This window comes from Rhinopithecus roxellana, chromosome 7 (assembly GCF_007565055.1).
Source record: "Rhinopithecus roxellana isolate Shanxi Qingling chromosome 7, ASM756505v1, whole genome shotgun sequence".
NCBI lineage: Eukaryota > Metazoa > Chordata > Mammalia > Primates > Cercopithecidae > Rhinopithecus > Rhinopithecus roxellana.
Window position 1 is genome coordinate 66,166,184 of NC_044555.1, and position 23,419 is coordinate 66,189,602.

At 39.1% G+C, this 23,419-nt stretch overlaps 1 protein-coding gene across 4 annotated transcripts in view; it reads right to left on the reverse strand.

The window, feature by feature from the left end:
- Positions 1 to 976: 976 nt before the first annotated feature.
- The window catches only part of MED14 (mediator complex subunit 14), an 87,079-nt gene continuing 64,636 nt past the window's right edge, over positions 977 to 23,419 (reverse strand). For 2 of the 4 annotated variants that reach the window (XM_030933690.1, XM_030933691.1), the window contains exons 23-31: positions 23,165 to 23,276; positions 18,350 to 18,481; positions 15,959 to 16,141; positions 14,567 to 14,802; positions 11,080 to 11,259; positions 10,879 to 10,986; positions 6,370 to 6,495; positions 5,800 to 5,992; positions 2,938 to 3,308 (exon numbers count right to left, since the gene is read on the reverse strand). In XM_030933690.1, coding sequence (XP_030789550.1) covers positions 3,235 to 3,308; positions 5,800 to 5,992; positions 6,370 to 6,495; positions 10,879 to 10,986; positions 11,080 to 11,259; positions 14,567 to 14,802; positions 15,959 to 16,141; positions 18,350 to 18,481; positions 23,165 to 23,276 — 1,344 coding nt within the window. In that variant the 3' untranslated portion in view covers positions 2,938 to 3,234. Of the gene's footprint in view, positions 3,309 to 5,799; positions 5,993 to 6,369; positions 6,496 to 10,878; positions 10,987 to 11,079; positions 11,260 to 14,566; positions 14,803 to 15,958; positions 16,142 to 18,349; positions 18,482 to 23,164; positions 23,277 to 23,419 lie in introns of all 4 variants that reach the window. The other 2 variants (XM_010363186.2, XM_030933689.1) reach the window with 2 other exon arrangements.

The window sequence follows — 23,419 nt, forward strand, 5'->3', positions numbered from 1 at the left end:
ATAACCTACCACATTGGGTTGTTGTGAGGATTAAATACACATTGAAATATTAAGAAAATGCCTAGCACATAGTAAGCTCTCAATAAATACTCGCTATTATTTTATGTTGACCTAAATATGCCCTTTCACCAATCAGTTATATTCTTGGGCAAGGTATTTTAACAAATCACTGGTCACTTGGAAGTGGAGGCAACTTACAGAAAATTGTGAGCATACCATGGAGTTCCTGGAGTTGTGCAGCACAGTGCTGGTTGGCCTCTGCTAACTTTGTCTTAATAACCTCAATGCTAAATCCATCCTAAGTAAATTTAAATCACATCCTTAGACACAGTGTCCATTCTCAAACCAAATGAAAAAAAAAAATTCCACAAGAAACAATGAAATATACATTAACATTTTCCCTCTATGTCCCTTGAATGTAAGTTCTCTTAAAATTTTCTGTATACTGATTTTATATCAAGAACACTTGGATGATAAATATTAAGGTAAAATGTAACAGACATTTCTTTTGGGGGGAAAAAACTATGAAAGGAACAACTTTTTATATTGAAATTGGATCAGAATCCAGGGTAGCAAAGTTATAACTTCTTCAAGTTATCAAATTAACCACAGCCGAAAGAATGGCTGTTAGTATCCTTTGGCTGAACAGATTACTGTGTTAATTAGAACATAGTTATTAGTGGCTCTTAAATTCAAAGTCATATATATTTTAGTTTACGCTTGCACTTAACTCACTCAGTTAATTTCCAAACATAAGGTTCAGCTCCTGTTATTAACAACTTGACATGTTCTGTTGAAGCTCTCACTTTTCTTCTAATTCCGAAAGTACTTTTATACATTCTGAAATGGCATTTCAGCAGATGGAAAGATGAAGGTGGCAAATCAGGACCAATTTCTTATTTCAAGGTTAAATTAATACTAAACCAGACTATTAACGAAAACATCTTCATCAAAATTAACTAGAGAGAGTTGGTAGTTCTCTGAAACTTTGTATAAATTTTATTTATTACTGGAAAATACTAAAATCACATTGAAAACACCTTAAAGTTAAGTCCCAACCCGATTATTAGAGAAAATCACTTGGGCATCCAGTCCCTTTGATTGAACCTGGGTAACAAAAGAGGCAAAAGACATGATTTGTGATGAAACTTACTATTCAAATGCTAAATGTTTTCAAGCTTTAATAAGGTATATATCAATTCCAAGTACCAAGCATAATATAAAAATTCAAATTCATGGGTTTACTCTTAATAAGCATCAAAAGCAAATTCTGTTCACTGAATCCTATCTTTTGATTGGCACAATGCATTCAGAGATGAGTTATAATTAGGAAAAAAGAGCTTCCACTGAATGCATCATGTGTAAAAATGCAATTAACATTTCAAAACCACATTAAAAGGGAAAATACCTAAAAAGTTAACTCTTAATAAAATTATTTGAAACAATATTATCCTGCAGATAAAAATACATTTCTTGTATATACATGTAGATTTCTACATGAAAGAAAAGATTCAGCTCCAAATAGAAAAGGGCTGACCCTTGATAAAGACATCTTAGATTGCCAAACTGATGTGATTACCACTGTAAGAACTAAAAACAGAAGGATAAAAAGGTTAAGTTAAAGGAAGGATAAAAGTTTAGTCAACTGCTCCTGAACAGTGGCAGAGTTGGGTGAGAAGTGGGAGATGAAGGCAGAAATAAGACAAAGAAGAAAGGCAAAGAAGGCCTCAACTCTGATTGAAAATGAGTGGAGAATCAAGCAAAGTTGAGAACAGATATGATATAGGTGCAGTGAGACACTTGAAACTAGAATTTGGTAGTTGATAGTTATAGAAGCTCAATTAAATCATCTTAAAAGTAGAATTAGACAAAGCATCTACATTTTAATGGAGAACCAGTATTACAGTGACCAGATAACTCGGCATGGTATTGTCATTTAAAAATTTTTCCTAAATACCATGAAGTCGGTAGAAGACCTTTGCATCAGATCATGTTCTTTGAAGCTGAAAAAAGTCCCTCACTGACTAGGAAAGACAGCACAGTGCTCCAAAAAGAAACCCTGCAGAGATGTATCAACACCAAAAACTCCATGTGACCCTGGACAGGCCCAGGATTCAGGATTCTTCAAAATGAGGGGAATGGACCAGGTTTCTTCCAAGCAAAACATTCTATCGTTTTGTTGACAATGAATTAAATTGAAATTGTTTAGAACAATCCCAATTTTGGTGGGGAAGGCAAGGAAGATAAGTTAAGCAAGATAAAGAAAGCTCACAGAAACTTCATGCAGGGGTACAGCATTAAAGTTCTTTGTTTCCTAATTAATGTTGTATGCAGAAGTATTCTGTAAACTAAATTTTCCTGATAGAAAAGTTCCCACATCCTCAACAAATGAGAATGATTGCATTATTTGGGATCCTTGATCAATATGAACCACGTACTGTCCCTTCTCAAAGACTAAGTTCCTTATTTTTCACCCAAATCCTATATATTGAAAGACAACTGAGGTGCTAAATGTTAACCACTAGTCAAGTTAGGAATGTCTGAAGAAAATATATTAACCTTGACATAAAGATGATGTTTTCGGTCAAATTTCAGACATGTATTATTATAAATTAATAACTGGCTCCATCCACCAGGTTAAAGATGAAGGAGGGCCGAAGATGTCTCTAGAGTTTATATACACACAAGTGAGTGTCACTGTTTTGTTTTGTTTTTGACCTAGTTTTATTAAATATTGCTTCCTTGGGGTGTGTTTATAACAACTCCCAGAACATTTCATGTAAGGATTCAAAGCGGTCATATTAAAATACAGCTTCAATATAAAGTTTATCACAGTTTTACAGTATTCAAAAATGACAGACCTGCCTTAAAAAACAAAACAAAAACCAAAAAAGGACTATTACACCCAAAACATAAGAAAACAATTAAATAAACAAGTTTGGCATTTTCATAACTTTATAGTATAAAACAATATTAAATTTATTACTGGCAAACGGACACTGATTTATTTCCTTTGAAATGTGTCCCATTTAAACACACTATACAAGTTCATTATACAAAAGATTGATGATCATTTTGATGAAAGAAGTGCACCCTGAAAATTTTTGCCAGTTTAGAATATTTAGCTCTTAAAGTTTTTTTAAAAAGTCCTTTTCCTTTTTTAAACTGAAGGCTGAATTCAGATTTTTTTTGTTGTCTCATCTGTCAGCCTTCCTGGTTTAAAAACAATAGTGTCTATGGACGCCCACCAGGGGGCAGTGTAAGATTAGCCATTAAATCACGAACAGCTGCAAATATTGTGCATTCACCTGCAACAGAGAAAAATGGTCATTAGCTATTCGCAATACAGGTAAGATGATGTTAACACACCGGTGGGGGAAGGGGTAATTAAATCTAAAATTAGTAAGAACTTTAAAGATCAAAATAAAAGACAATTTTAACTGCCCAGATTATTGGGGATTAAGCTGTGGTGTTAAGTATCAGATTATATTTGTTTGGATTTTTTTTCTCAGGAGGAAACTTCGAGCAAGTCCCAGTTAGGTCTGAATTTAGGAAGATATGCCTAGAGTTTCTGTTTAGAAACAGTGTAGCATTAGATAAGCCTTTGAAGTTGGGCTTTAAGGCTATTGAGTGCTTACGGGCATTTTGGATATCATAAAAACATCTAGTTTATATTTATGCATTAGTTACAACTTTGGTGGTATCTTTCAAACATTGCATTAAAGGCCAGATAAAAAATTTTTATGACAGCGCTGTCCAATAGAACTTTTTGTGATGATGGAAATGTTGTATAAGTGTGCTATGACTACTAAGCACTTGTAATAGAGCTATTGTGACTGAGGAACTGAATTTAAAGTTTTATTTAATTTTAATTAAATTTAAGTAGCCACATGCTGGCTAGTGGCGGTTATACTGGACAGTGCAAGTCTCTGACATCTATTGGAGTTTTCTCCCAAAATTCAAGGAAATGGTCAACTTCCAGAGTTCAACATTAAAATCAATTATATACAAAAATGATTTTTCTTAAAAGCACTTCATCAGAAGAGAAGTGATGGGTGTGGGAAGTGGGGTGGGAGACTGAAGTATGGTGCACCAACAATCCAAAAACAAGATTTGTGGGTGGGGAGGGTGCCAGCAATTCATCCCCTCAACTTCCCCTTTGCTCAAAGAAACCAAATACTCTGCTTCTTGTAAATATGACAAGTATTAAAATATTATAAACCAAAAGCTGGATCCCTTCCTCTACAGCATGGTCTAACACTGTATACAGTGGCTGAAAGTGGGAGAACTGAAGACCTCATGTGAACCATCACCTTTCAGCAAAGGGCAGGATGTGCAGTGATCCTGTGCACATGAGAAGGTACAGAAAGAAAAGGAAATCCAAAGGTCTGCCCAGTCTAAGGGGGATAAAAAAGGAAAACACTTCCAAAATATCTCAACAATTTCTTAAAAGGAGAAGTGATATTGTTTTTTAAAAAACACATTTTCATTACTGATAGGCAGGAAAACTTGCTTGATCCCAATAGGATCAAAACATTTTCCTTTTAATTTTAAATTCCACAAGACATAATACATAAAAACACATAAGATAATGATAGCCATCTTCTTGTGAAGGAATGGTGTTTATTATCAAGGTTCTACTGGACTGTTACTTTGAGAATTCTGATAGCTTTAAACTTTGATTCTTGAGGACCTATTTTTAGCTGAAAGAAGAGAGAAGTCAAAGGATGAAAGCAGAAAATTTTAAGAAGTAGAAGAAGTATTACAACAAAAGAAGCACACCCTTCTCTACTGCCCAGTGTATTCCTTATACACTAAAGTGAGAACTCGCCTGCATATCCAATGTGGGGAAACAAATAGTTAAATATATCATTTCTTTCCTGATTCCTAGTTCTAGAAAACTTTGGACACTGTAGTACCTAAAAATGTTTCAGAGAACAACTTTCCCTCATTTAAAAACATAATTGTTATTTAACTATTCTAAACAGAGAGATACAGAGAACTTCCTTAATGTTACAAATAAGCAAATTTTAAATTTAAATTTCCTTAATATTAGAAATGAGCAAAATGGAAGAAAAGTTCTCTTGGCTGAGCTTTGTATTTCGCAACCGCAAATTTAGCACTGCCAGGAGTTACGTGTTAAGTGAAGGCTACTCCAGTATTGCAGGGACCTTGTTTATCTTTCTAGAAACATTCTGGTTTCCTCGGAAATGTTCAGTTTGAGAGCTTCATTGTGCACATGGTGAAAAGCTTCACTTGCACCCACCTGACACTTATATAAGAAGCCCAAAAAAGCAGTAATGCCATTTGTATCAGCTTTTATTCTTCACAAAACATTTAGAAGATACAGAACTTTTAATAATATTCTTCTATTCATGATTGAACCATGAAATATGAGAAACCAACATGCATTTCAACTTTGTGATGTACAGAGTGGCAGGTATTGATGGTAGGGCAGGAATTCACAGCCATGGAAAGTTCTATCATCCTAACCTAGGTCTTTGTGGCAATGTGTGCTATAAATACAAGCTTCTGGCATTAGCAACTGGGTCAGTCCCAATAGTAAGTAAATCACTAACAAAAAGTCCAGGCAGCAGAGAAATGGACAAAAATGAAGAACCAGTGAGAAAGGAAGAAAGCGACAGGCAGACATTAAGAGGGCCACAGTAACCAGACCTCTACTGCAATGACTGGGTGGTAGAGTAGGTAAGGAGGGAGAAGAGAAGAGGAGAAAGGGGTGTCTCTCAAAAGAACTTTTATAACATCTATGCAATAAAATATTTTCTACTGGTCATGTACCTTGTCGTGGTGGATTCATCTCTGCAAACCTCTTCAGAATGTTGCTGACCATCATGGGAGCAGCAACAGAAGAGTTCTGCTGTCTGGGAATGTCTGCCTGCTGGGTTGTACCTGAAGCCATGTCATAAATGATTGGAACTATAATACTAACAGGTTCTTGGGGAGGGACCGATGTTTTCTGAGTTAGTTGAAGCTGTATACACACAACACACACAAAGAGAATAAAAACATCATAAAACATCTGTCTAAATGTATCAAAGGTACTATCATTTACTATACTTTCAGATTAAGATAAGCAAGCAAAAGAAAATTACACATGACAAGAAAAGTGACAAACAACTGAATATTATGGTTAAGATGCAACTGTGCTACACAATTACCTGGTTCAATAAATTTCTGTTTATTACTAAAGGAACCAGGATGTCATGACATCTACGCTGACAATTAAGGAATCCTGGGCTCTATTTGGCAACAAAAGATAATTTATGCAGTTATCCAAAAGTTGCTCTATTATCACGTGGCTTTCTCCTCAGAAGCTCTGTACATGCACAGATGCTGGGTGGTACTTACAAAAAATAGCATTTTGGATTTCAGCACCACAGCAGGCGTCCCAGGAGGTGCAATTGGTGGTGCGCTGGGAGGGATCGTCAAGCAAAACTGAACATTCCATTTCAGCTGTGTTGCCTGGTCAGGGAACTGTTTGGAGGGGGAAAAAAATCAAGATAAAGGCATATAAACATTTAAAATCATATTCTACTAGGAAAGTCAGAGAGGTCAGAATTTTGTTTCATACCCAATTATTAACAGAACATAAATTTGATAACCTACACTTTTTCAAAACAAATATATACATGAAGTTGCTAACTGAAAAGTCAAGTGTGGATTTACGTAAGATTTCCCCCTTCCTTCCCTCCCACTTCGTTAATTCCTAAGGCCTATGGATTCGGCTTCTGCAGTGTCTCTGACATCTGTTCCCTTCTCTCTATATTCATTGAGGCCACCACGTGCAGGGCTTTATTACTTCTCCTGTGCTCCCCTAACAGCTCTTTCCAGTGGCTGCGTCTTCCAGTCCATCTTATACCACCATCAGACATAGGGCCTACAACATGGTTCTACTCAAGCTCACAAATGCTCAGTGACATTTAGTGACATATGCTGTCCCCCTACCACCCACAACTGAGGACCAACACCTAGCATTCGAGGCCCTTCTTAACTGTGCCAATCTAGACTTCCCAGTCCTGTTTCCAACTCTTACCCTAAACAAACTAGTCAAACTGTGTGAAAGATTTTTAAATTATATCCATTGGTGCTTTTTTAGCCACATAAATATTTACTCCTTTTTCTTGCCTGTGCTTCTGCCTTCTCCATATTTGCCATCCATGAGACAGCAAAACCAACCCCTCAGATTTCTCTTCAGCCTACTCAATGCGAAGATGACAAGGATGAAGACCTGTAGGAATAATCCCCTTTCACTTAATGAAGAATAAATATATTTCTCTTCCTTAAAAAAAAAAAAAAATTCAAATGGATTTCTTTTTGACATAAATAATGTTTCCTACAGCCTATTAGATCAGAAGCCAAATGTTGAGACTATTAGCAAAAGAATACTATTGCCCCAATATGTATAGTAAAACACTAACTAAAAAACCAGTGAGGTAATTGAAGTTACTCAAATCAACACTAGAAACATTAAAATGAAAAGACCACTGTAAGATTGAAAAAATGTATCAGCTGCCATCTGGATTCCATCTATATAACTACATACTTTCACAGGAAAGAATTCAAAATCTCCCCATACAGAGAAGATTGATTATATGATAAATTAGCATCTGAAAAAGTTGGATCCATACCTCCTCACATTTGACACCAAAACAAAGTGAGACCCTGTTTCAAAATAAATAAATAAAAATAGATTAAAAAATTTAAATAATTAAAAAAATGAATCCAAATGGTATTAGAAAAAAACTTTGGGAGGATTATTTCAAAATCTGGGAGTGAGAAGAATCTAACAACGATACAAAATCAGGAAAACTTAAAAACCAATATTGATACATTTACACTATTTAAAAGAAAATTTTGCATAGCTAAACCTACCAAAAGTCAAGTCAAAACACAAATGAAAAACGAGGAAAAAATATTTACAACGAATATCCCAAGGGGCTAACTTCGCTAATGTACATACCCAATTCCTACAAATCAAAAGACCTAAAAATCTACAAATCAGAAAGACCCAAAGTCTAAAGACTGATAAAACTGTTGACAAGGATGTGGGAAAAAGCCAATACTCTCACTGGTGGTAGGAATATAAACTGGCATAACCTCTATGGAGAACAATTTGGCAAAATCTACCAAACTTACAATTATATATATCCTTCAACCCAGCAATTCTACAGGTGTACTGGCACATCCATAAAAAGGCTCTTTATTGTGGCACTGTTTGTAACAGCAAAATATCAGAAGAAACCAAAATGGCCAACAAGTTGGGAGTACTTAGAAATTTTAATACATTCACCTAATGAAATACTAAGCTTTGTTAAACAACACAAAACAAAGACATCCTTTATATACTGATATGGAAAGATCTCCAAGATTTGTTCAGTGAATAAAGCAAGATGCTCCTCCATTTCAAGCAATACGCCCCTCCATTTCAAGCAATACGCCAGGTTTGATATCCTGGACATCACATCCACCACAAACACTAAAAATATTGAGGGTGGAAAGGCATCTTTTTATTTAATTTTTTATTTTTTGAGACAGAGTCTTGCTCTGTCACCCGGGCTGGAGTGCAATGGTATGATCTCGACTCACTGCAGCCTCTACCTTCTGGGTTCAAGCGATTCTCCTGCCTCAGCCTCCTGAGTAGCTGGGATTACAGGTGCCCATCACCATGCCTGGCTAATTCCTTGTACTTTTAGTAGAGATGGAGGTTCACCATGTTGGCCAGGCTGGTCTCGAACTCCTGACCTCAGATGATCCACCCACCTTGGCCTCCCAAAGTGCTGGGATTACAGACATGAGCCACCACACCCAGCCAAAAGGCATGTTTTTAAATGCTGTTATGCATTGAATTGCACACCTGAAAAAGACATGAATTCCTAACCCCCAGCACCCACGAATATGATCTTATCTGAAAACCGGGTCTTTGTAGATGTAATCAAATTAAGATGAGGTCATTAGAATGGTCCTTAATTCAATATGACTGTTGTCCTTTATAAGAACAGAAGAGACACAGGCAGAGACACACACAGAGAGAACACTATGTGATGACAGAGGCAGAGGTTGCAGTGATGAGTCTATAGCTAAGGAATACCAAAGACCGCTGGAACCACCTGAAGCTAAGAGAAACGCATGGAATAGATTCAACCCTAGAGTCTTCAGAAAGCATGACCCCGCTGACCCCTTGATTTAGGATTTATGGCCTCCAGAACTGTGAGATAATAAATTCCTATTGTTTTAAGCCACTCAGCTTGTGGTAATTTGTTGTGGCAGCCCTAGAAAACTAACACGAATGCAGACTGAGCTATGCAGAAACTAAGGGAAATCCCCAAAGGGCCAACAAACCAAGAACAGATATTCCGTGCTCTGAAGGCAGCTGCTGCCCATGGAGCATCCTGCTGTCTCTTACTTTGCACTTCAGATTGACTGATTGATTTTTTTGGAGACGGAGTCTCACTCGGTCATCGAGGTTGTAGTGCAGTGGCATGATCTCAGCTCACTGCAACCTCTGCCTCCTGGGTTCAAGCTATTCTCTCGCCTCAGCCTCCCAAGTAGCTGGGACTACAGGCATGTGCCACCATGCCTGGCTTATTTTTTTGCATTTTTAGTAGAGATGAGGTTTCACCATGTTGCCCAAGCTGGTCTGGAACTCCTGAGCTCCGGCAATCAGCCCGCTCCGGCCTCCCAAACTGCTAGGATTACAGGCATGAGCCACCGTGCCCGGTCTTTTTTTTTTTTTTTTTTTTTTGAGACAGTCTCACTCCATCACCCAAGCTGGAATGCAGTGGCAACATCTCAGCTCACTGCAACCTCCGCCTCCCAGGTTCAAGCGATTTTTCTGCCTCAGCCTCCTGAGTAGCTGGGACTACAGGCCGTGCCACCATGCCTAGCTAATTTTTTTGTATTTTTAGTAGAGACAGGGTTTCACATTGCCCAGGCTGGTCTCGAGCTCCTGACCTCAGGCAATCTGCCTGCGTCAGCCTCCCAAAGTGCTAGGATTATAGGTGTGAGCCACCGCGTCCGGCCTGTACTTCAGTTTTAACAGCTATTCAGGACATAAAGTCTAGGACCAACAAAGGTGAGGAGTCACATTTTTTTAAATTATATGTTATAAATTTATACATAAACCAGCTCATAATAAAAATGGAAAAAAGTACAAAACAGGATGTGTAAATATCATTTCATTTAAAATATTTACAAGAAGGCCACGCACAGTGGCTTACACCTGTAATCCCAGCACTTTGGGAGGCCAAAGTGGGTGGATCACTTGAGACCTGAAGTCTAAGACCAGCCTGAGCAACATGGTGAAACCCCATCTCTACAAAAACAACAACAACAACAACAAAAAAAGCCAGGCATGGTGGCGTGCATCTGTAGTCCCAGCTATTCAGGAGGCTGAGGTGGGAGAATCACCTGAGCCCCAGAGGTTGAGGCTGCAGTGAGCCGAGATCGCATCACTGCACTCCAGCCTGGGCATCGGAATGAGACCCTGTCTCAATCAATCAAAAGTTTATGAGAGCAATGCTATTTGCTTTTATGAATGGACCATCTCTGGAAGGAGAGGCAAGCCATGGTAACTCTGGTTGGCCAGAAGACAGGTGGACAGGGATGGAGGGGACAGGGATAGCTAGACAGGAACTGATGGGAAATTTCTCACTATATTATCTTGTTTTAACTTCAAAAGATAAAACAGAAATGTGTTACCTATTCAAAGATAAATAAAATTTAAGTTAAAAATATTTAAGAATTTAAGAGAAAAATAGAAGAAACTATATAGATGGGTGAAAACCAATAAACACTGCTCCCACCAAGTCTAACCTCCTCAAACAAACTTTGCTGGAAATGTATATCTCTGTAACTTACCAGCTCCAGCTTCATAATGTGCACACAATCCCTCAGGATGTGTGTAGGAGCTCCTAATAGCTTGGTGAAGGCTATTAACGTATTAGCTTTAAATGGTGGTCCTGCAACCTACAGGGATAAATAAAGCAAGTTATTCTTCATTCTACATTAATGCTTCTGTTTCATTAATTATATTCAAATTATGCATTATTAAACACATACTCTTGTTTCAAAGAATTTCTCTAAAACTTGAAGTTCATCAGGTTTCCACTGTCCTGCATTTTCAGGTGTCACTTTTAGCTGAAGCGTTTGGTTGGTTTTGGGACTAAGGGCAACTCTGCATTTCAGTGCATCAGTCTTAAACATGATCACTCCGGGTTCATTGGAATTTATCAGCTGCAGCTGCAAAATAAGGACACATCAAATTAACATGTAAATCAAAGAGAAAATGAAGATGTTACTGAGAGAACTGTTCCAAAAGCAAAACCACTAAGTTGATACCTATTCCAAAACAAAGGCACCTACAGCATTCAGCATCAACTGCTGGCAACATTGCAAAAAGAAATGCAATCAGACATTATGTGCCTCTTGAAGGAAGAACACAATTCTACCTATGAAGTATTCTTGCAAAACAACATCAAAAAACTTGAGCCTGAATTCATTCAGTAGCTTGATCCAGAGGACTGACCAATGTGATAGAAAACATAGGGATCAAAAAAATATTCAGTGATTCCAAATTGTATAAGGATGAAGAAGGAGAACTAGAGGGGGGAACCAAAACTTTGAACGGGACTTAGAAAAACTTATCTGAGTTCTGATTCAAAGTGTAAAAAATGAGACAACCTGGGAAATCTGGGTATTAACTAGATATGTGGTGATAAAGAAATTTTTTTTTTAGGTATGAGAATGGTGCACTTTTTTTTTGTTTTAGGAGTCCATACCTTTTAGAGACACATGCAAAAATTTTTATGGAAGAAATTATGTCTGAGATTTGCTGTGAAAATCTGGGGGGAGGAGTTCTAGATGAAACAATACTGATATTAGTTAACTGTTGGAGGTGGGTGATGAGAGTACAGAAGTTCATTATACTATTCTACTTCTGTATATGCTGAACATTTTCCACAATATATATATATTTTTAAAGTGGCACATTAGAAAAAAAGAATACAGAGTACAATTACAAAAGGTTAGATCTGGATTAGGCTCTTATTTTAGCCCAGGGGTTGACAAACTTTTTCTGTAAAGTGTTACATAGAAAAAGTTGCAGGTTTTATGCACTATATGGTCTCTGTCACAACTATTCAATGTTGTCATAACAGCTGAAAGCAGCTATAGACAATACATAAATGAACAGGTGTGGCTGTGTTCCAATAAAACGTTATTTACAAAAACAGGTGGTGAGAAGGACATAGCAACCAGGGGCCATAGTTTACTGACCCCTGTTTTAGCAGAGTATGTTGATTATGTAGCTGAGCAAAATGAGGTCAAAGAGCTGAAAGCTTACATAGATAGTAAGTGGCATAGCTGACGCTAGATCCCAGGTCTGATGATAACCATTTTGCATGCTAATTTTAGTTTATTTTATTATTTTTCTCTTTTTTCTTTTGAATGCTAATTTATTCAAAAATGTTTCCGTACCAAATCTTAGTATGAAGGTTGCAAAATGGCTTCACATATATTTTAAACATTCATCATTTTTAATTCTTTTTTTATTTGAGACGGAGTCTTGCTCTGTTGCCCAGGCTGGAGTGCAGTGTCACGATCTCGGCTCACTGCAACCTCTGCCTCCCAGGTTCAAGCGATTCTCCTGCCTCAGTCTCCCAAGTAGCTGGAATTACAGGCATGTGCCACCACGCCCAGATAATTTTTGTTTTTGTTTGTTTGTTTTGAGAGAGAGTCTCTCTCTGTCTGCTCAGGTTGGAGTGCAGTGGCACAATCTCAGCTCACTGCAACCTCTGCTTCCCGGGTTCAAATTATTCTTATGACTCAGCCACCCAAGTAACTGGGATTACAGGCGTGTGCCACCACACCCGGCTAATTTTTGTATTTCTAGTAGAGATGGGGTTTCACCATGTTGGCCAGGCTGGTCTCGAACTCCTGGGCTCAAGTGATCTGCCTGCCTCGGCCTCCCAAAGTGCTGGGATTACAGGCATCAGTCACCGTGCCTGGTCTTTTATTTTCAGTAGAGGTGGGGTGTCGCCATGTTGGCCAGGCTGGTCTCAAACTCCTGACCTCAAGTGATCTGCCCGCCTTGGTCTCCCAAAGTGCTGGGATTACAGGCATGAGCCACGGTGCCCAGCCTAAACATTCACCATTTTGACTACCTCATTAATACATGCATCTACCAATAATAACAGTAATTATAAATAATGAAAATGCCAAGACATTATATTAAGGGCTTTACATGAAATATCTCAAATTCCCACAACTGTTATCAGTTAGGTAAATACTATTATATGAAGTAATTTGCCCAAACACACATTAGCAGGTAGTATGGCTGGCTACAAACCCAGGCAGCCTGACTCTAGAACTGGTGCTCTCAATTATAAATTATCTCCTAAGGCTTTATCACCATAGGATAAGTTACAAGTCTTCTTTTTTTTTTTTTTTTTTTAGAAGTCTTTTTTCTACAAGAGTTTTTAAAAATTCAATTGTTTATTTATTTATTTGTTTATTTATGAGACGAAGTCTCGCTCTGTTGCCCAGGCTGGAGTGCACTGGCACGATCTCGGCTCACTGCAACCTCCGCCTCCCGGGTTCAAGCAATTCTGCCTCAGCCTCCCATATAGCTGGGATTACAGGGGCACACCACCATGCATGGCGAATTTTTGTATTTTTTAGAAGAGACGGGGTTTCATCATGTTGCCCAGGCTGGTCTTGAACTCCTGACCCCAAGAGATCTGCCTACCTCAGCCTCTCAAAGTGCTGGGATTACAGGCATGAGCCACCTTGCCTGTCCTGTTCATGTATTTTAAAAGAAGCTTTTGTCCTTGTAACCATAAATAATTTTCTTTAAATTTTTTTTCTATTTTTATTTTTTTAGAGACAGGGTCTTACTTGATCACCTAGGATACAGTGCAGCAGCATGATCACAGCTCACTGTAACCTGGAACTCCTGGTCTCAAGCAATCCTCCTGCCTCAACTTCCCAAGTAGCTAGGACTACAGGTGCATGCCTGATAATTTTTTAAATTTTTTGTAGAGAGAGGGTCTTGCTATATTGCCTAGGGTGGTCTGGAAAGCTTGGGCTCAGTGATCCTCCTGCCTCAGCATTCCAAAGTGCTGGGATTATAGGTCTAAGCCACCACATCCAGCCAATTATTTTATTTCCATAAAGTCTCAGATTCAAAATCAGTCTGCCTGCACGGGCACTCCAGAAGGCAAATAATTACTGGTATGCTATTCTCTGCAAGGCCAGATCCTGTGCGCACTGGTCCTGTGTGCTGCAGAGACCTATCTCCAGGTTCATGTTAGCCACATAACATAGAAGCTACAGCACAGCAAACTGTATAACGCAGAAATATGTTAACGTAAGAATGGAAAAGAAAATAATGGAGTCCATTTTTAATGCCAGTTTAGGGTGAAAAGCATAATTCTAACGAGCTTGTTAAAGGAGGGAAGGTGAAGGAATGTCACGTTAGTTCAGATCCTATCCTGCAGGACAACTGAGCATTTTACCCTTAACTTAGAAGGTCACTAGGTACCCATACCGTTTCTTGTTGAATAATTCTTTGAAGATGTCGTCTCATGATGACTGATCCAAGGAATCTCTCAAGTGGAGAACAAAGGTAACTACCTGCCAGACCAGGCACAAGGCCTGGCGTTGGAGAGGGCAGCAGTAAAATGTTCAAGGCACTGTGAGTGAGGATGGTAGGTATGGATGCCGCCCAAGAGCGCTGAGGTAGTTTACGAGGTGGAGGCATGTTTGTTGGCATTGTTTGAGAACCTTTTGGGAAGGAAAACATGTTATGTCATTTACAAATACATACTATCTCACTGCTTCCTGTTTTGCCTTCATCACAAATCTTTGATGTTCTAAATCATTCTGTACTGTTGCAGTTACTCCTTGTGGTGTAACAATCGTATATTAACAACCTGTTAGCAAAAATGGCCACTATTTTTCTCCTTCTTGTATCCAGGCCCCTTGCAATGTGACTTTGCAGCAACTCCTTTAAGGGGTGAACTCTATTTCTCCACCTGAAACCTGGCTGGCCTAGTGACTTGCTTCTGACCAACAGAATGTGGTGGAAGTGACACTGGGCTAGTTGTAGGCCTCAGCTTCTACTCCCTGCCTTAAAATCCTGTTGAGCCACCATGTGAACAAGCCTCAGATCAAGTGTGAAACCACACAAAGCAGAGCGAAACCTTGCCATCTGAGGCCATCTTAGATCAGCTAGTCCCAAACGAACCCAGCAGCTGACTACAGACACATGAGTGAGCTGCCCAGCAGAGCCTGATTCATTCAGCTGTGCTCAGCCTAAACTGCCAACCTGCAGAATTGTGAACCAATATATAACAATCATATATTGTTTTAAGCCACTAAATGTTATGTAGCAAAAGCTAACCAATAAATGTATATAATTCTCTTCTGTGTTAATATGTGTGATATTGTGAAATATATATTTGGTCTTTGTCCTAGCTCCTGGCATACAAATCTTAAAATTTTTGGAATCTTCAAAGTGGTTAAGTGTCCTTTTGTATGCTATGAGATGGCTGATGGCTGGCAGCCCTTAGGTAGCTTCAGGAAGGGGGGTGATCATAGGAAAGACAAGGCATGATTAGAGGGTTGGTAGTTTCAGCCCCATCCCCAAAGTTGATCACCAGTGGCCAGTGATTTAATCAATAATGCCTACGTGATGAAACTTCCATAAAAACCCAAAAGACAGAGTTTGGAGAACTTCCAGATAGCCAAACATGTGGAGGCTCACAGAGGGCATGGAAACTCCACTCCCCTTATGCATCTCTTCATCATGATCCTTTGTAATATCCTTTAAGTATCCTCTCTCAAAAAGTAGGTCATGACTTTCAAATGTGAGGATGCAACAAAATACGTCACTTTTAGTTATACTAAAAAAGAACATAAAAATGTTGATGATACTCACTTGTTCCAGCTCGAGGGGAATGAGAAGCATCTGGAACCGGAGAATGTAGTGAGGGGTTGGCTGGTGACATTCCAGGCATGCGTGCTGCTGGTGAGGGGCCGGACACTTGAGGAGATCCTGGCCAGTTCCCGGCTCGTCCACTTGGTGACACCATAGTGTATGGGGAACTAGGGTCAAGAGTTCCTATAAAAAAGGTAAACAAATGATTCTCAAAACCTATATTTTAATAACTGAAAATTACTTGACAGCATTCAAATCTTTTACATAGTAATAATTTTATTTTTTCTTCCAATAAGATGTTTCACTGAAGCTTGATGTGTGTTAACATGTCATGACTGAATCTCTATTTTGTGTAAGGTACTTTTTAACATGATACAAAAATTAGAAAAATATAAAGATAGAGGATAAAATTTACCTTCACACAAGCTTCAATGTATGTAATACATAACAATGTATGCTACTATATGCATGAAAATATTAAGCAAACAATCTCAGAGTTCCTTTAAAGGCAGAAATATATTTTTAAACCAACTTCGACAAACTATATTTTCATTCTACTCAAAGTAGAATGAGAAGGAAATTTTCCATAGTCTTTATTTAGGCCACGTTGACTAAGAAATGAACCAAGACTCAAGTTTTGAAAGCAGTGACTTCCTGAACAATCTGATATTTAAATTTCATCCTCCATTGGTATCCACGAAGATATTCAAAAATAAAAAATAAATTTCAACCTCCAGATACCTTCAACATATTATTTATATCCCTCTGTAACCAAATGACAAACTGAAAAAATACTTTTACCATGTACATGTCAGAGACTAAATGGTCTTTACTTAAGTCTTACAAATGGGTAAGAAAAAACACAAGAACATAGGTAAAGCATATATAACTGGGAGGTATAAAATAAGACACACCAAAGACCGGCCAGGCTTGGTGGCTCACACTTGTAATCCCAGCACTTTGGAAGGCTGAGGTGGGTGGATTGCTTGAGTCCAGGAGTTCGAGACCAGCCCGGGCAACACGGCAAAACCCCATCTCTACAAAAAAAAAAAAAAAAAAAAAAAAAAAAAAAAAAAAAAACAAAAACACACACACAAAAACTAGCCAGGCGTGGTGGTGCACATCTGTAGTCCCAGCTACTTTGCTGGGGAGGGGATTGAGGCAGGAGGATCACTTGAACTTGAGAAGCCGAGGTTGCAGTGTGCTGAGATTGCACCACTGCACTCCAGCCTGGGTAACAGAGAGAGACCCTGTCTCAAAAAAAAAAAAAAAAAAAAGAAACACATTAAACAATAAGATACCATTTTTCACCTATCAAAATGGCCAAGGTCTTTAAAATATGTAATACTCCCCGCTGGCAATGATGCAGGATAACAGACATTCTTGTATGATGGTATGGGAAACTGGTACAGCCTTTCAGATGAGCAGTTAGCAATATGTTTCGAAAGCTTTAGAATTTCTCAAACCCCTTCATACAACAATTCCATTTCTGGAACTTAAGGAAACAATCATGGATATGAGCACAGATGGCACCATTTTTAATTGTGAAAAAAAATGGCAACATTTTAAACATATAACAATAGGAGAGCAGTTAAGTCATGGTACACCCTGACAAGGGGATATTATTACGCCATATGGTATGATGATGTGACAGAAATGTTCCCACAAATAATAATAGTAAAAACTAAAATCCCAGGTGCTATACAGCTTAAAAACTGAGGAACCTGTTTATGTTCTATGGTATCATACTCATGATATATTAAGTGAAAAAAGGCACTGAACACTGTAAAGTATGCTGTCGTGTGTGTAAAGGAGAGGGGGAAAGAACACTTGCATGTATTTGCTTGTGTATGCATGAAACAGCTCTGCAAGAATATCTACATGTTTCTGGGAAGAGGAACTAGGTGGTTGGTGGAATAAAAAGGAAACATTTCACTGACTCCTGGTTCTGGTTCTATTTTTTATCTAGTTGAATCAATTCAAAATAAAATTTTTTAGTTAAAAAGTTAAAAAATTCAAGTCTCAAAACAATTCCTATGTTACGGTACCCACTGTAGGGGGGCAAGGGCAGGTATTTGAATGGGGAGACAAGCAGCTGGGTGGAGCAAGCGAGAATAACAGAAACGTGAGAGGGCAGGCAAGCAGGGCATGTGACAGGAAGGGCAAGGCAGAGCAACAGAGACAGCAAGGGAGAGTCCAAGTCAGAGACAGACTCACTGGTCATTACCTCTGTGTGGTGGAATTAGATAAATTTGATTCTTTTTGCTTGAGCAATATTTTTGCTACTTCCTCAATAAACAAGTACTAATTTTGCAATGAAAAAATTTACTCAACAAAAATTATTTTCACATCAAGCTCTTATGCTATATCGATTTCCATGTATGGACTCACCATGTGGACTAGCAAAACTGGCCCCTGGTCCTATTGAGATTCCATGCGAGGATGGGGGAGGAGTTGGAACAAATGACGCTGGTGATGGGGCTCTCAAAGCCCCACTTGGGGAGCTGGCAGCGTGCAGATTTCCTAATAAAGGAAAATAATTATAGATAATCTTGCCGGACACATTTTATGTCCTGTCCAAGGACCCCAAGTTAAAAATCTCTCTACAAACTAAAGAAACGAGTAGTATAGCTCCCATATATATAACACAGAGAAAAACTGGCAAGATTTCATTATTGAAAGAGAGTGTTCAATTCCATGGGCCCAAATTCTAGCTCTTATATTGACTGATTAAAAATCCGGTGTACTTTTTATTCAGTTATTCATTCAACAAGAAGGCCTGAATGCCGACTTCATGCCAAGCACTGTTTTAGGCATTGGGGATGCAGCAGTTAACGAAAGAGATAAAAATTCCTGCCCTCACAAAGCTTATATTCTAACAGAATGAGAAAGACAAGTATCTGTCAGGTAAGTGCTATGGAAAAAAATACAACAGGGTAAGGGGACAATATCGTGTAGTGAAGGAGGTAGGTATTGTTCCTTACATATAGCAATCAGAAAAGACCTCTCTAAGGAAAGGGGCATGTGAGCTGACACGTGAAGAAAGGATAAGGCATGAGGATACCCAGGGAATGAGATATTCCAGCCAAACAGAGAGCTAGTGCAAATGCCCCAAAGGTAGAAGCAGTTATAAATAACAGGGAGGAAGCCAGTGTGGCAAGAACAGAGTGAACGAGGTGGGCAGTGGGAAGAGAGGACACCAGAGAGGTTGGAGGAAGAGGGGTGGGTCCCAGATCACATGGGGACTTGTGGGCCACTCTAAGGACTTAGGGTTTACCCTGAATGAGTGGGAATCCAATGCAGAGTTTGGAGCGGAAATCATGGACGAACTTCTGTCCCAGAAGGATCACTCTAGCTGCTGTGGGACAGACTATAGAGCAAGGGTAGGGGTAGGGACAGGAAAACCAGTTAGAAATGACTGTAATAATTCAGGTGAGAGAGGACTAGTGGCTTGGGTAAAGGTGACAGACTATGGTAGTGAAAAGTGGTTGGATTCTGGGTAAATTCTGAAAATCAAGCTGACAGTATTTGGTAAATGACTGAACATGGGTATGAAACAGACATCCAGCATGACTCGAAGAGCTTCAGCCCAAGTAGCAGGAAGGAAGGGCCTGCCATTTACTGAGCTGGGGTGTCTGTGGGAAGAGGAGCACTGGGGCAGTGAAGAGATTAGGAGTTTAGTTTCAGCCATGCTGAGTTTCAGGTATCTACCAGACATTACATGGAAATTATGCCAAATAGACAGTTAGAAAATACAATACAAGGCCGGGTGTGGTGACTCATGCCTGTAATCCCAGCACTTTGGGAGGGCGAAGCGGGCGGATCACCTGAGGTCAGGAGTTTGAGACCATCCTGGTCAACATGGCGAAACCCCGTCTCTACTAAAAATACAATCATTAGCCAGGCACAGTGGCGCGTGCCTGTAATTCCAGCTACTCAGGAGAGTGAGGCGGGAGAATTACTTGAACCCAGAAGGCGGAGGTTGCAGCAAGATGAGATTGCTCCATTGCACTCTAGCCTGGATGACTGAGCAAGACTCTGTCTCCAAAAAAAAAAAAGAAAGAAAAAAGAAAATACAATACTAGACTTACGGAGAGACTGAGATTGGAGATATAAAAACAGGCAAACGTCAACTTATTTAAAGCCACAGGACTAGTTTTAATTTAGGATTATGAAAGGGTGAACTATGGCTACCAAAACTATGAATAAATGCAACATTTAAACACTTGCTACATTATCATAATTACCTTTAATATCAGCATGTTTCAAATTTCTACTATAGCAGTCCCCGCCTTATCCACAGGGGATATGTTCCAAGACCCCCAGTGGATGCCTGAAACCTCAGATAGTATTGAAACCTGTTTTTATCCTACACACATATATGATAAAGTTTAATTAACAAATTAAGCACAGTAAAAAATTAACAATAACAGTAAAATAGAACACTCTTAGCAGTATATTATAATAAAAGTTATGTGAATACGGTACCTCTCTGTCTCTAAATATCTTATTGAACTATACCTGCCCATTTTTGGTCCTCAGTTGACCTCAGGCAACTAAAACCTCGGAGAGCGATAAGGCGGGGGGAACTGTACTATGTGAGATAATTTCATATTTTTGTGTTCTGTAATACCTAAAGCACTGTCTTACTTTCAGTCAGTATGTTGATCAACTTGACCAACCTTTAAGTGTTTATGTTTACTTATTTAGCTGTATCATCTGGACAAGCGACCTAACTTCTCCATGTCTCAGTTTTCCTCCATAAAATGGGAATAATAATAGGACCTACACCACAGGTTTGCTGTGAGGATTAAACGGGTAAAGTGCTTAGACTAGGGCTTGGCACATAGTAAGCACTATATATGCTTGTCTACTACTATAATTATTTCAAAATATTTTTCCCTTCCTACTATATAAAAACAATGTCAACTCCTATCCTAGAAACACACTCCCCTGGGGTTCTACAATCCTGTTTCTCCTGTTTTGCCTACTTCCTCCCTAGCTGCTACTTCCCTACTGACCACTGGTATTCCTAGGGGTGGACTCAACTACCCACTTGGGCTTCAATGACCCTAGACATGACAACAACAACTTCCAAGTCTTCATCTGCGGCCCAACCATTTCTGATGAGCCATAGGCTCATACAGCCAACTGCCTACTGGACATCTTGACTTGGGAATCTCTGGGGACTTGCAAAATCAACAGGTTCAAGAGAATGCCCTGCTCCTTTCTCTGTGAAATCTGCCCATCCATCACTCTTGTCACTTTCAGTTGTATAAATTTAACCCAGACTAAAATCCAACAATGGCTTCCTATTTACCCATATAATAAAGGCCAAAATTTTGAACGGAGCCCTGTCTCTCCACACACCAGCCATTTGGAAGAGTCTACCATCTTCTGGGAGTTCAGACTCCACACACCCTGCACAGTCTGCCTGAGATATCCTCCTCATCCATGTCCCTGCACCTGGGTAACTCTGACCCACCCTTCAAGTCTCAGCTTAACCAGTGTCGAAAGGAGGGAGGCAAACGAGGCATCCCCAAGAAACAAACAATTGAACCCCTCCTTATCGAATGCTCTTTCAGAAGCCCAAGTGACCCTTTTTGTAACACTCACCATACTTGGCATTACAGATGAAGACTGTTTATCTAGGAATCTAAGCAGAGGAAGCACACCCCACCCCCCAAATAAAAGTGAATTTAAAGATTTAAAAAATGAGGATCTATTTTTTTAAAACGACACCACTGAAGTAATGTGAAGAGCAATATGAGTGGCTAAGTGTGAGACATGGTAGGGGTGGGATCTGCCAGGGTGCGAGTGCCTAGGCAGTGCGGGATGTCGAGCAGCCCAATCTGGGCAACAAGACAGATTACAATGGACTGGTCAAAGAGGCATTTGCCATGTACCACGCCCCAGGCTAAACACTTTATGTGAACTATTGCATTCAATTCTCACAACATCCCTATGGAAAAGGTTTTATATTATTCTCATTTTACAAATGGAATTAGCTATTGAATAAGTTATGTCATTACATCTCCCACTTGCAGATTAACGGATTTTCTGGTCAATACAAATTTCTCATATACAGACACACATATACATATCTATAAGAATTTTTGTATTTTATAAAGGAGAAAAGTATGCACCACAAATTCTGCTTTTCAAAGTGAAAACTTAAAAGCAGATGTATTTGTTGAGTTTGTTACTTAAAAATCAGGATTTAATGTAGTTTTGTTTGTCCTGTTTTCTGATAAGCCCGAATGCCTTCAATTGGTACTAAACTACTTAATGTATTCTTCAGTTGAGTGGACTGATATATTTACAGTAGATAAAAGGTTTTATTATGCATGCTTTTAAAAATCATTTAATTTCTTATATTTTACATCCTATATTACATATCACATCTTTTATGCTAAAACTTTCTTTGAAAAAACCATCATTATGCTCTAGACATATTACCAGGACCTAGTATGCAAGGGGTCATTCTCCCCAGTAAATCTGATGACCTAGCTTCCTTGCTAGATGATAAGCTCAAAAGCAGGGCTGATATCTGGTTCACTGCTAAATCCCCAGCACCAGGCAGCATTTGGCACAGAGCAAGTGCTCAAGAGATACCACTGAATCATTCAGTCAAAAGCAAAAATTTGGCATTCTCAAGCACTTTTACGGCGCACTTCATAGGGCTGCCAACAAAGCCATTATGTCTGGACAAACAGACTGTGCACTGCCTAACTCGGAGCTTGGGGGCAGGCCACCCTTCCACCGATTCCATGGCTTAGCAAACTTTTTCTGTAAAGGGCTGTCATAGTGGGAAAGCAGCCATAGATATTACAAAAACAAGTGTGGCTTCATTCCAATGAAACTTTATTTACAAAAACAGATGACAGGCAGGATTTGGCTCCACAGGCCTTTGAGTCTGTCAATCTGTAATATAGATCATGTTGTGATGAGCAACCCCTGGAGTTGTGCTGTGAGTCTGGCTCTGGGTGACATTAATTTAAACCTTTTAAAGTGCTCCTGAGCCTGGACACAGACTTCACAAACCTTCCATAATAAATGAGGGACAATTATCTAGCCATAGACTAGAAAGGGAATTCTCTCTGAAGCCTGAGGCTAGATGCGCAGTGCTTCTCAATGTGGGGTGTGTGTGTGTGTGTATTTTGGATTTGAAAGTTGAACATGACAAGAAAGTAAGTGATATCTTACCTGGAGACTGTGTGTGCATCATAGAGGGAGACTGATTGACTGTGCTATGATAAGATGTAGGGGGTGAAGTAAGAGGATAAGCACCTGATGTTCCTGGCTGCTTTGGAAATGGCTGAAAAGAAGAAAATTAAATGTTGGTAAAATGGCCAACTGCATGGAGCATAAGAGTGTGGCTTTCACTAATTATAGCTACAGTGTTAATATTTACACACTTTACTGGTTACCAAATAGGAAACATGAGGTATAAAAGCGTGC